This window comes from Lampetra planeri, chromosome 5 (genome assembly GCF_965212315.1).
Source record: "Lampetra planeri chromosome 5, kcLamPlan1.2.h2, whole genome shotgun sequence".
Taxonomy (NCBI): Eukaryota; Metazoa; Chordata; class Hyperoartia; order Petromyzontiformes; family Petromyzontidae; genus Lampetra; species Lampetra planeri.
In genome coordinates, this window is record NC_136111.1 from 16,127,565 (window position 1) to 16,141,735 (window position 14,171).

At 46.7% G+C, this 14,171-nt stretch overlaps 1 protein-coding gene across 5 annotated transcripts; it reads left to right on the forward strand.

The window, feature by feature from the left end:
* Window positions 1-490: 490 nt before the first annotated feature.
* LOC144719016 (mitochondrial ubiquitin ligase activator of nfkb 1-A-like) lies at window positions 491-10,451 on the forward strand. Of its 5 annotated transcripts, none has more exons than XM_078594731.1 (7): window positions 491-908; window positions 2,526-2,671; window positions 3,273-3,360; window positions 5,465-5,585; window positions 6,569-6,785; window positions 7,439-7,691; window positions 9,074-10,451. In XM_078594731.1, the coding sequence occupies exons 2-7, from the start codon at window positions 2,531-2,533 to the stop codon at window positions 9,337-9,339; spliced, it is 1,086 nt and encodes a 361-aa protein (XP_078450857.1). In that variant the 5' UTR covers window positions 491-908; window positions 2,526-2,530; the 3' UTR covers window positions 9,340-10,451. The 5 variants fall into 5 exon arrangements, with proteins under 5 accessions (XP_078450857.1, XP_078450858.1, XP_078450855.1 ...); XM_078594732.1 differs by having other exon boundaries at window positions 2,531-2,671; XM_078594729.1 differs by lacking the exon at window positions 491-908 and adding an exon at window positions 947-988 and having other exon boundaries at window positions 2,531-2,671.
* The last annotated feature ends 3,720 nt before the right edge of the window (window positions 10,452-14,171 follow it).

Here is a 14,171-nt window from a genome sequence, read left to right on the forward strand (position 1 = left end):
CGCAACGGTTGCTCTTACAATAACGGGGGGTTTATCTCAGAACGCACCGTGTAAATGCGGTAGGTTTAAACTTTAAACACATTGGGTTAAACTTTAAACGCGGTGGGGTTCAACTTTAAACGCATTGGGTTTAAACTTTAAACGCGGTGGGGTTAAACTTTAAACGCGGTGGGGTTCAACTTTAAACGCATTGTGTTTAACTTTAAACGCGGTGGGGTTAAACTTTAAACGCGGTGGGGTTCAACTTTAAACGCATTGTGTTTAACTTTAAACGCGGTGGGGTTAAACTTTAAACGCGGTGGGGTTCAACTTTAAACGCATTGAGTTTAAATTTAAACGCGGTGGGGTTAAACTTTAAACGCGGTGGGGTTCAACTTTAAACGCATTGGGTTTAACTTTAAACGCATTGGGTTTAACTTTAAACGCGGTGTGGTTAAACTTTAAACGCGGTGGGGTTAAACTTTGTACTAAACCGCGCGCGCGACCAGCGCCTCCCCCTGGGTGGGACTCAGCCCCCACCCTCCACCCCGTCGAGTCGCACACCGAAGTGAATCTCTCGATTTCCTTCCAAGACAAAAAAATATTTTTTTTAAAAAAAATCCATCAAATCTACCCGCGGCAAAACCCTGCCTAAAGCTAGATCGTGCGTGCGTACATTTTTTTTTTAAATGCACCTTTAATTTGTAATCAAGTTCAAAGTCTCTCGCTCGTCTCTTCTTCCCGCGGTGCGGGCCTTATCCTCGGCCTCTCCTGAGCTCCACCGCCGGGGTTCGCGCGGCTTTGCGGGCGGAAGAGCGACCACCTCGGCCCTCTACCCCGGGACTCCTTGGGAGTGAAACCCGGGGCCGCAGAGACCCGGCTCGGCGAGGGGGGTCCACGGTCGCTCGGCGTTGTCAGACGCGGTCCAGGTGTGGTTGGTTGTAAACGTTCATCTCACGTTCGTCTCACGTTCATGCGTGAGATGAAGGTTTTATGCCGCCGGCTCCAGGTGCAGTGGCGGGCGGGGAGTGTAGGGAAGTTGTTGGCTGTGTTTTGGCTGTGCGCGGTTGATCGTCGTGTGCTTCGCCTGTTAATGTTCTTGTACACTTTAGTTTGGTTGTATTCGAGTGTATTGTCGTCTGGCTACATATATACACACATATCGTACGTGGTTGAATAATAGCATGGTGAGCGTGGTTATTAAGAGTAGTGGTTTTAAAATGTCGGCTTTCGCGACCAATATCCATACTACAGGGTTTTTGTTGGGTTGGATTGAACCCAATAGAGGTTTCGTTGGTCCTTGGAGCCGTGCTTGATAGTGTACTGTAATATTTGTGGTGGTGAGTGTGTTTTATACTTCAGCAGTGCATGGTGCGGCTGTTGTTGTTGTACTATATATATATGCTGCTAGGTGTTGTACTGTAGATTGCATACCTGTCAAACCATATGGGTTACCCATATTCTTAAATATAGTTTTCAGGTCCATACGGCGTACAGCCGTTTCATGATGGAACTATGTAGGATGAATGTTGAGATTTATAAGGGCACGGGGTTACCAATAAGGTCTGAATTGGGGTTGACAAGGTATTAGCTTGCCTGTATATGTTTGATATGTCTGTTGGTCCAGTGGTGACACCGTACTTTGTGTGGTGGTTGTTGTGGGTGAAACTACAACTTGGCTGTGTGAGTTGGGACTGTGGTTCCTTGTGCTTGTTGGTAACCATTAGCACCGTTGCCCATTAGTTACTGTATTGTGATGTGGTTGTACTGTATATTGTGTGGTTGTGGTGTTTGGTGAGGTCGTTGTGTGGCGCTTATGATCAAATCACCCGGAATGCACCCTGCCTCGTCAGATATCGGAAGCTAAGCAGGTTTTGAGCCTGGAATGTTACCTTGTCAGCTATCACATCTCAGCTTCTAACCATCAACAAACCCGCACTGACCAGCATAGACAATTAAGGTCAGATAACCGCAGCGTGACACACAACAATGATTTGGTAAGGTTGGGTTAATGTTATAGTTTGTGCTCGTGTAGTGGTCAGCATGGTGGTTGATGCGGTGGTTAGGGCCGTAGGTGTGTATTATTGGTGTGTGATTTCATAAAGGTTGTATCGTGGAGTAATGGATGGTGTGTAGTAGTGTGGTTCATTTAGTGGTGTCTAGTTGGTATGGTGTTGTTGTTGCTGGTGTAGATACGAATATGGTTTACGTGGTTCGTGTGGCTATCGGTGCTCTGGTTAATTGGGTTGACGTGGTAGCTTGTGGTTTGGTGCCGTGATTATTGGGTGGTTGGTGTTCTAGTTGATTGGAAGTGGAGGTGTGTAGTAATTAAGAGAGTGGTTGCGAGTGATAGTTTATTTCGGGTGAGTGTGTGATTAGTATGGTTAATGTAATATTGTGGTTGAGGTTAGTGCATTTGCTGTGTGTTTGGTGTTATAGTGTGGTTGAGGTTATTGTAATAGGTGTTCAGTAATTACCGTGTGGTACTCGTGGTTGATGTTGGGGGCAATGATGTAATTGTATTCACTTTTGTTGTGTGTGAAAAGAAAAGATGACAACGCTGCTGGGAGCGATGTTGGGGCCGGATGGGCCCAGTACGCGGGAGCTGGTGTTCCTGGGCGTTGGTGTGGCCGTGAGCTTCATCTCCTGGAGCGTCGCTCGCAGGAAGAGTGCAGCTCTGAGCAAGCTGCAGGTCCGCTGGCTCTGAGGCAACGAACTATAACAAAACAGTTACATTTACAGTTAATATATTTACAAATTTTGTTCTGGGAATGATGTTGATCTTTATGCGGTGATGGTGTTGAGGAAGGGAAAGATAAATCATTTAAAATACTCTTCTCTTATGGTTCAAGACCTGTAGCATGGGGTGTGATGTTATGAGATAAAGAGAGTGGGATGGGATTAGAGGGAGATTGATACAACTGCCCTTGGGAAGAGAATTACCATTTGCTGCGCACTCTCAGAGTTTTGTTAAATATTAATACATTTAGTAATTGGCCCACAATAAAAAAAATAGAAAGATTTGAATTCACATTTTAATCCCATCCGATACATCAGTGGCGGATATCGGGAGTGGGGGGGGGTGGGGACACAATGTGCCTTCTGCACTGCTCTCTACCGGCTGCTGTTTCGCTCTCATGCACTTGATTGCTTGCATGAGCCACCAACCCTGCTTTCAGAGTGCCAAGGCTATAGGTGCGTTTCTTTTCACAGAATCAGTTGTTGTTGAGGGGTAATTTCAGTTAATTTTCATCATGACTGAAAGTCTCTGGTGTTCTTCGTGTGATTCACAGGAAACTTCACAGATTCCCCTGGACGATGGTCTCATAGGCAGGCTGAAGGAGGCACCTGGGGGCTACTTACCATATGTGGTGTTGGAAGGTACAATTGTGCAAACACATTACAGAGATCCCCTCTATAGTCGTAGAGACTGTTGGGGCAATTGCTGTGTCAGTCCATGTTAAGGCCAGCACAGCTTACAAGGAGGTGTGGTCAGCATCATGCCCAGCCACATTTGTCTCCATAGTGCCAATGTTCACAAGCTTTACCTGATGCTAATATGAAGTTGAGTCGACTTAGAGAAGGCCCAATATAGGTTTTGATCACTGGGTTCATAGCTAAGTGTGCGAATCACTGCAACATTGTTTCCCATGACGGTTCATACAACAACAACAACCGCCATTCACCACTAAGTGGCGGTGACGTCACCACGACGCTTGTGCCAGGCCAAGTGCACCTTGAGACCACGTGAAGTGTCGAACGCCCACTGGCAGGAGGTCACGGGGCAGACCCAGCAGGTGCCACGGGTCGACTGACCGAGATGACCGAGATGACTGGCTGATGCACCACCTGTGCCCCCTACTGTACCAACTTGCTGTGCTTTAGCCACCCGGCGCTCTGCTCGTTGTTGTGAGCGTCGCTCCTCCGCCCTCCGTTGTTGTTGGAGGGCAACTGCCTCCAACTGCCCAGCAGCGTCCTTCACGAGCCTCCTCCACAGAGGCCGATCTTGACACCGCTGGTACCAGTCATCGGCAAGTCCACTCAGCTCCACGTCCTCCTGTACCACATCACTCCATCTCTTCTCTAGCCCGTGCCGCGCCCGTTTAGCCCCCTCGATCCGGCCGAACAAAATCTGTTTAGGCATGCGGTGGCTGGGCATGCGGGCTACATGACCCAGCCAACGCAGCCTTTGCCTGCCGGAGGAGCTCACCGATGGGACTTTGCCCAGATCTTTCAAGGATTTGTGAGCTCCTCACACAATCCAGCCTGGTTAAACCCAGGATGGATCGTAGGCAGGCCAGCCTAAATGTTTCCAACCGGCGAAGGAAAAAAACGGTTCATACACACACATCACCACACACCCCTACCCATCCAGGATGCAAACCCCCAATCCCCTTCATAGATTTATAGTCAGGATTGTGCTTAGGAGTAGTTATGTGTTGTTGAACTATGGGTTTGTCAACATTAATGCACAATACAGGGTGTTTCAAAAAGATGGACTCGATTTGAAATCGCTATATCTCTGCAACCACGAACCGCCCATGAATGAAACTCTTACCATTTGAAAGGGTGGGACATATAGTTTCAAATGATTACCGCTAGATGCCTCTCCCAGCGCACAAACAGCTCCTATCCTCAGTCATTCGCAAGATGGCGACCACAAAAGACCGTGTTTTTGTGCCACCATTAGCGACTAATCTGGATGACCTCAAAAACAGAAGCACGGCAGCGGTGATTTCAGTGGAAGAAGACACTTTGAGAGGCGTTTGGGACTAATTAAACGATCGTCTCGATGTTGTCCGTACAGCAGGTGGAGGGGCACATAGAGCATTTATAAAATGGTTAGTGAAACTTAACTCATTAAACAGTTTGTGACTTTTTGTGTAATTGTAACATGTTGCCATCGTGAAATATACTGCTTTGAAATTGGGTCCATCTCTCTTAAACACCCTGTACATTATCGCGATTACCATTGCCCCCTAGTGGCTAGTTATAATCACTACCTCAACTGTTCATTTTCCAGGTAACTTGGAGCTTTGTTTAATTGTAGTAATGCACAGCTCGTCGTGGGTCCTTTATTATAGTGTTTTGTAAATCCAACACAGTCTCAATGTGTTTCAGGATTTTTGCAGGCAATTGATGTTTTAAGATGTTTGATTCCTTTCAGAATGGGTATTTTGCATGCGAGAGGAAAATAAATGTCCGAGAGAAACCCCCCCACCCCATGTAAGCTAATGCTTCTCAAACGCATGCCCATACAGGTCAGAAACCCACTTGCTGTACTGCCACATCCTTCGCACAACCGGTTAGCACGGTTGGCTACGTACGACGCGAAAGTAGTTCAGCATACATGCATCCTGGTTACCTTGTAGGCTAGCAGGTTTAGAGTCGCATGCATGATGATGACTTTAATGCACAATTCAGCCGACATAAATAAAGGTGGGGTGGGGGATCGCTTCCCGGGGCTGCCCGTTCCACTCCACAGGGACGGTGCGCCCCATTAAGGAGCACCTACAGAGCCAGCTGCGGCCCGACGTGCTGGGCGTCATGCAGCAGGTGGAGTTCAAGGAGCGGAAGCTTGTCTGGAGCAGCCTCACCCACCACTGGTAACTTTCCTGATGCACTCGGCAGGTCTCATCAGGGCATATGAAGGGCAATGCAGTCCTTTGGATGTTTAAACAAAAATATATCGAGTGGTTTTCCAGATCTGACATTTACTAAATCGCTAAAAGCCACACAAGCAAATAAGGTGAAACAACATAGTAGAGCCAGCAGATCCAAATTAATTGTCGTACAGCTGAACACATGTAACGGATTGATATCAATTAAATATGACATGCGATGACACAATCGGTGCACGTGTGTAAAGCTTATATTCGAATTAATGTGAATTCTAATCAAATCTGTATTACGTAGGTGTGACATGTAAAAGAAAATCATCACCCCGCAACACTACAAAGGCATGTGCTATGATGGGTAGGAATGAGATGGGAGAGGCAAACATGCACATACAAGCAAATGACCAAGTGACTGGACCAATACAAGAGTGAGTTGCATCCAACTACCAAATTGTGCAACAGTTGATAGTACATCAAACTTTGGGAGAAAAATCTGAAATAAAAGCCCACACGTGTCCCAGGAGACACAGGTCCCTCCACACTTTCTGTAGACCCTGGGACGTGTGAAGAATTGTGGAAGAACTCCCTCTGCCCCTCTAGGCACCTGACCCAAACTACACTCAGGGGCCCCCAAAACACTGAGGCATCAGTTGATGAATGTAATAATAATATATTTACAAATAATGCAATTTTACATTTACACCAACAGATCGAACTTGAAGAGCGTGACACATTGCAGCAAGCACGACAGTCCGAGTGAAACAAAAAATACGTGATTCTTTAATCAAATTGCGACCCGGAATCATAAAAAGAACATTCAAATTGCCTGAGACGTGAATCGTTACATCCTTAATATTGCCAAATTTCTAGTTTATATCTTTTTTTATATATATATATAGTTTTCTTTCTAATTAAGCATCGCTATTCCCATCTGTGTCCTCTTCCATCACGCAATGCACACCCTGATGCAGGAACAACACGGAGCATGTGATCCACACGCGGACGGACATGGTGCCATTTGTCCTGGAGGGCACGGGACCACGGGCGGCCAGCGTGCGTGTGCGGAGTCCCCAGGAGGCGAGCGGCCTCTCGCTGGAGCCCGTGGCCGAGTCCTTTCAGCCGTCGACGGGGACGTGGGGCGAGCTGCTGGGGCTGCTCAGCGGGGAGCGACCCCGCGGGGTGCTGCAGGTCGCTCGATCTCATCCCACAGGCATTGTCCTCACCGCCGCCTCTATCTATTGTTTACACTAATTTTATTACACATAGCCGAGCCTATCTCAGGGTTGTTTTCCATTCGCTATTTGCCGAGCCTACCCAGAAACAAACCATGATACATTGCCCTCACAAGACATCCGAATCTAGCTTGTGGCCAAGCAGGGCCAGGGGCAGAGATAATGTCACGTTCATTCTTTGTGACATCAGTGTGCTGGAAGGTAACAGCATTTTTGTCTTGTTTGTCACTGTGTGAGTGCATGCAAATGTACTTGTATGTATGCATGTTTGTGTGGGGTGACCCAGCAGTTAGCGTGCTGTGCTATGAACCCAGCAACCCGAGTTTGATTCCTATTCACGCCCAACACCAGTGACGGTTATCTGAAACGGTCCTGGGCCTCCCCTCGGTCGACTAAGCCTCAAATGAGTACCTGGTGCTGTGTGTAAACATAGCGATTAGGGAGACAAAGGTAGCCATGCGTGGTACTGGTCACCCACCCCCTCGTGTACCGTGCCGGCCTTCATAGGTGGTCGCTAACATGACTTGCCCCAACAAGAATGTTAAGGCGATACGGGGGATCGTTTTCTTTGTGTGTATGTTTGTGCGTGCGTGTGCGCGCGTGCGCCAGGTTGAGCGCCTGCTGCGCGTGGGAGCAACTCTGACGGCTGTGGGGGAGGTGGCGCTGGGTGAGCATGGGGCCCCTGAGGTGCGCCCCCCGCGGGACGGTGCCGCCTACCTGCTGAGCGCGGCGGCGGGCGGCCTGCGGGCCCTGGTGGAGCAGCGTCGCTGGAGCATGGGCATGTGGAGGTTCGGGGCTGTCACCTGCACGCTGCTCACCCTGGCACTCGCCCTCTGGGTCCTGCGCAGGATCTACCGCCGAGGTAGTGCCCGCACTGTGGCAATGCATAACCTTACAACCACAATGATACATTACCATGTGACTAAACACACTGAAACTAAACTATTGTTTATTTTAGCAGGTAAGGCTCACTGAGCTATATAGCTCTTTTTCAGAAGCGACCTGGCCACAAATTAGCTCAACGAAGTGGCTTATCACGTGGAAATTACTGTAGCCAAATTCATCTAAACGCATGTTTCTAAATGTGGAGGGAAAAACAGGAGGACCTTGATAGTGACACGCAAACTCCAAATATACAGCAGTCTTATCCCCTACGACATCTACTTTACAATGCTACGGTCGTGAAAAATGATACGGCTGCAAGCCTACGAGTCAACCTTAAAATCTCTATCCTGGCTCAACTGTGCTCATTGTATGAGAATCTGATTAATTTGGACGCATCCCAGGTGATATGGTGGTCAGAGTGCTTGTTAACAATGGTATTAATACTTCCGGATGGAAATTATCAGTCTTTGACATAATTCAGAATTTTTACTCTTGAATTGACAGTGGTGAGGAACCACTCTGCTATCACGTAAACATGTAATGAATCACCCTCTCACCGATATTCAATGAGTTGTCATTTGAAATTAATTAACAAATTAATTATGTTTTCTTGTCTAGTATTTCTCATCTTGTTGTTAAATTGTCATTCGGTCCAATAGTACAATCATAATGTTTCCAAATATTTTAATAAATTGTAAGTCATCTATTCTTGCACAAGCAATTCCATGCATCAATGTGAGCATAACGATTTATGTAATCAATAATTACATGCCAACCTGCTGTCTAGCTTCATATTGTAAACTCGAGTATTAGCAAATTCTCACCCACAAACTTGCGACCAGTGAAAAGTGAATCCAGCAGAGGGCATACAATGCCCAAGCAAACAATGGCGGAAAAAACTCCGATGAGAAACTTGTGTTACCGGTGACAAGACGTGGGCCCACTAATGGACATCAAACGCCACTCTTCAACATCGCTCTTAATGATTCTCAGTGGCTGCCCATCCACCAACTGGCAAAGCCTTGCCTCGTTTAGCATAGGACATACCTGTCATGATCAGGGTGTAATTGGAGGCATTTTGATTTAACTGTGGTATTTGTTAATTTACCATCAATTATGGCAAAATGAGAGACGTGGTGAGTCAGGATTTAGGCATAAGGGATTAATATAATGGTAATTTTGATGAAGGGCATGAGGTGCGGGTTAAAGGTAGGACTATACACAGGTTATTGTCTATATAGGCTGACTTGAGTGGCTTACAGTGCACCGTACACGCACAGTGGATGCATCATCACCATGCCAGAGTTTTCCGTTGTTTCATCTCACATCGTTACCTCCTTGTGGTGCCGCCTCCCACAGCCCGGGAAGAGAGGCGCTGGGACAAGCTGAGACGCGAGCAGGAGGCCGAGGCGGCCCAGTTGGCCCCCGAAGACGGGGCGGGTGGGACGGAAGAGGGCGGGCGGCTGCCGTGCGTGGTGTGCCTGAGCGCGCCGCGCGGCTGTGTGCTCCTTGACTGCGGCCACGTGTGCTGCTGCTTGCCGTGCTACCGCGTGCTCCCACGCCCCGTGTGCTGCCCCGTGTGCCGCTCGCCCGTGTCCCGCATCGTGCCTCTCTACCACTCGTAGCGGAGCCCGGTTTGCGGGCTGTGCTCGCACACCATATTTGTGGTACCACACCACAGTTACCAAACTGCACTAACGCGGCATACCATGGCACCACTGGGACATCACAGCAACTGTACATCGCCATTCTGTACCACACAATGCTATCACATCATACCACATCGCCTCACCACACAGTGCTACCACAGCAGACCACCACAATGCCCTGAAATCTCAATGGGGTTTGACTAATTCCACCTTGCCTTCATATGGTATAAATTATGATATTATGGGAAGTCAACATTGGCTTATCTCTGGATAGAATAGCTTTGTCATAGGAACGTGGAATTGGCTCAGGAATACGAACAGAAATGAACAAGTATTAACCAGTTGCTCGTTTGAACACGTGATTGAATAAAACTGCTGCTGTCAAGTAAGACCAAAACTTCACAGTTGAGTTTGACAATGGTCCCATGTGCACGCATATACGTGTAACGAACATGATTATGTTCATGGGGAGCGTGGGCTGTTTATTAACTCCTTCCGACTAAGGTGCAAGCATTTGTGCAGCAGCTGTCTGTTATTCCGTACCTTGGTCCATCCATAATGGGATGGGGGTGGCACTTCAACTCTTGTAAAGATAATCCTATATTAAGGAAGTTTTAGTATAAACTTGTGTTGAAATTTGGGAATTATCCTTTTCAAAACCGGCCAAATTAGTGAAAGCGTTGCCCAAAACTTCGAGACACAACTCGTAGCAAGAAGGACTTTGCCAATATGGCAAATGCATTTTGCCCTGACTGCTACCCATCAGCTTCCATAACTGTTAATTAAATACTTCCGAAGACAAATGCATGTTGGAAAATATTATAGAATCCATGCCTATACATTATTTTTTTACAGTTGAGACGATTTTACGACAACAAGGCGATCTTACTCATGAGTACATTAAACCCTCTCTATCCGCGAGGGTTGCGTTCTTGAAAGCACTCTTGCGAATGCAGAATTCGCGAATGCAGAAACCTTCCAATGGGAACAATGGGGTTTACGTTCCTGGTACTATAGTGAACATGGGGGGAATAGTAAATGTTTAATAACAATGACTCCAATAAATAATACATTATCAAGAACAATGATTTTAATTGTCTTTGATGATGATTTGACTTATATGGAGGTGGTGGTGAAGGTGTTGAATTCCGGAGGATGACTCCTGGGGAGATGCAGGTGTTTGAAAACATTGCACAGTTATCATTTTAGCACACTGAGGAGCATTAGCCGCAACACTTTGCCCGATTGTTTTCGCGTTTTTTTAATGGACCCGACAGTCGACTCGTTCATACCAAAATGTGTAAACGAGTGGACTAAGTACGTATACAGAAAGAAATCACAATAGCGAGTTCAGAACGAGATTGCTGCGAGACGGAGGACTAAGTGGGCGGCTGAGGGAGCGTGACTAATCCTCGCAATGTGAAATGTTTAATTCTGCACGCACCTCCCCGGTGTCGGTGGGCTGGCACGACGTCCACTCGCGAATACTGGAGTCCGGTGGGTCGCGAATAGGGAATTGATGTGCATTTAGTAACTCGCGAATATGCAAAAACTCGCGAATTCAGAACTCGCGCATATCGAGGGTTTATACTAGTCTGAAATTACCTCACTTTCGCGATGGACTTAGGTTTGCACCAATAAGAGGAAGTGGGGGTGCAGAAGACAAGGTGGACAATCATGTATGCAGCACAAACCGCAATCCCGCCCACGAACCCACTCTATGTTAGACACCTGTCTGCAGGATAAGCATGCAAATTGGAGTTATAAAATCCCCGTTGGACGTTTATGAATCTCCGTGGGTGTGTGTGCACATGGCAGCGATAGTGTAGCAGTTAATGTGATGTGCTATGAACCTGGAAACCCGAGTTCGATTCCCCTTCATAGTCAACATCAGTGACGAATATCTGAACCGGTCCTAGGCCTCCCCTAGGTCGACTCGGCTTCAAATGAGTACCTGGTGTGGTTTGTAAGCATCGCTACTTGGGGACAAAGGCGGCTAAAGGCGGGTTGCTGGACACCCAGTGGCGGAGCCAGGATTTTCAGGTAGGGGGGCAACCCCTCTAGCAATGAAAAATGATAGGAGTTGTTAGTAAGAACCTGTCATTTGCTTTTTATTCGCGTGTGCGGCGATGGCGCAGCCATCTATCGAGGGTCGAATTCGAACCGTGTGTGATCGGCATCGCGCTCGCTCAAGGGAACTCGTGTCCTGTATACGCAACTGTGCACAATTCTGAGTCACTTATAACTGCTTTGCCATTACTTATTGCCAATTATGGACTATTGTCCTATCATCTCATAGTCCCTGGCACATAATAATATGCCACACAGTGGCAGTGGGGGTCGCAAAATGCCGATTTATTATTAATAAACCCCAATGATACGATCGAAATTAGGGATTTCGATCGGATCATTGGGGGGGCACGTGCCACCCCACCCCCCACTAGCTCAGCCAGTGTGGACACCCACCCTCTCGTGTGTCCTGCCGGACTTCATAGGCGCTCGCCAACCACTTTCCCCAAAAGATCTGCATGTGGCTAGCCATGTATACATTTGGTCTTGCGGTTGTGGAAGAGGAGTGTGCCAGGTTTCCTTTCGCAGGGCATCGATGGCTGCACTGCATGTACACGTAAGCCCATGTTTTATTAATCCACTGCTGGATGAGGCCACCCCGTGCCGTACAGGGAATTGTAGGGTGGAGGATTTTCCATGGCATCTGTCGGACGAGCAATCCTTTCATGCACATTTCTTACGAAGCAGCAGTGAAGGATCGCTGGAATGAGGTTACAGGGCAAACCACGGTTTTTTTTTTATTAATGCCCACTGGTAGGAGGTCAGGACAAATCATCTCCCCCTCCGGTGACGATTTGGAAGGATCTTCCTGAAAAAAATGTCATGAAACTCAGTGAAGCCTCTCCTGGGTAAATTAGTATAATAATAAAAGGCATGTTCTAATTATGTTTGGTGAAGTGTAGCTGAAGGTAGATTTCGGAAAATGCCCAGGTTATATAATAATGGGGTCGTGGAGAGTAACTGATGAGAGGTGATGGAAATGATGTGGATGGAGTGAAGGCCAAATATGCCAGTTTACTCTTCGAGGTTAAATTGTCCTACTTTGTACAATGCCGCATTGCTCACGAACGCTCTTAACAGAGTCCAATACCGACGGCAACATGCCTCGGCTACAGCAGATATAATACAACAATATAACATACATATTTCCCTCGCTTTATGCGGGTCCGATTTGTGCGATTTCACTTAAATGTGGCGAACTTATTTCTACAACATTGTGTGTGTTTCTTGTATGCGCTACTCGGCAGGCCGCTGTCTCGTGCGGTTTCGCTTTGTGTGCCCTTATTTTGGAACGCATCTCCCACATAAACAGAGGACTTCCTGTTATACGTAAAACCTATACAAAGGTTTTCTTGACATAAGAGCTGCACTACCGCTCAATGATTGTATTATATTGAACTTATTTCACATTGTACGTAGCTGCGGGGGAAGGACAACAAACTAAACACAAAAAGCAGTTCTAAAGAAATTAGTTTTCAATCTGGATTTTATAAAAGATAGAGCTGAGTCTCCTGTGTAAATACTGATGAGAGCCCATAGGCCTGACGTTCATTGTATATCATACGATGTTGGTAAATTACTTTATTCATTTGAAAATGGGACGCTGACATTTTGCCGTCTCTCAGGGTAAGTTCAAATGTATCCTGCAAATATATCAACAGAAGACCATTCTTTCGTCTGAGAGAATTTTGTTATTCAGTTTGAATAAGCTCTATGTGGGTCATGTTTATTTTCTGTGCTTTATCAGAAGTATGTGTAAATGTAAACATTTTCACACGCTCCCTAAAATCTATGATTTTCCCCACTTGGTATCACGTAAAAATTAAATCAGACACTTAATACTGTGCAGGTGAATTGAGTTAAAATATACTAAGACGTACAATGAAATATAAGTGGAACTGCTTTTTTTCTTACGATGATTGATGGTGACCATGATGTTGGCGGGGGTCTTTTTATATTGTCCAATTTCTTAACCGTTCTCGAAGTCGAATCATTCACACGGATGTAGCACTCTCACCTCTCGCAAGCGTATGCAACAACCTCACTTTTCTCTGCCTTTTCTCACTATAATCACCACCACGCTTAGTGGTCATGATTAAATATCGTCTAAGGGCGAATCGAGCGAAGAAAGGACACGAGATTATCAACACAACATCGCGGACGATGTGTATGGGATGCTGAAAATGCACGGAGTGAAACTGCACGAGTGGTGGGTGGGGAGGGAAATAGCGACGAGATGCATCCGTAGAATATACAGCAATTCCACGCCTGCCCTGTGTTTTTTTGCATCCGCGGTATATATCTATCCACGGTTTTCCTTCGGCATACCAATTTGCTAACCGCGGTATGGACTTTTGTGTATCCACGGTTTATTTAGCAAGGCGACTGGCACTTGCAATTTCAAATCACCCACATCTGTGTTGCCTCCTTGCAATCAATCTTGATTTGAAGCTTTCGTGACTGCAGGAATCCATGCTCTTTGGTTCTTTCGGTAACGTCACGTAGGTAGAGAGACTCAGAGCTCATTGGAGCGGCCATAGCAGATTGGTATCCATCAGGTATTCATTTAAAATAATGTAAATGTCCTAAAAAAAACAGTTTAAACATAGCAAAGCTTCACAGCCGTGCCCAAAGAACCATTTCACCCACCCCCCGAGAGCTGTTTCGATCTCTGGCTCAGTCCCCTTTATTTCGGCGGTGGGGGCTCTTACTTAATTATTCCATTAATCACCCCAGCT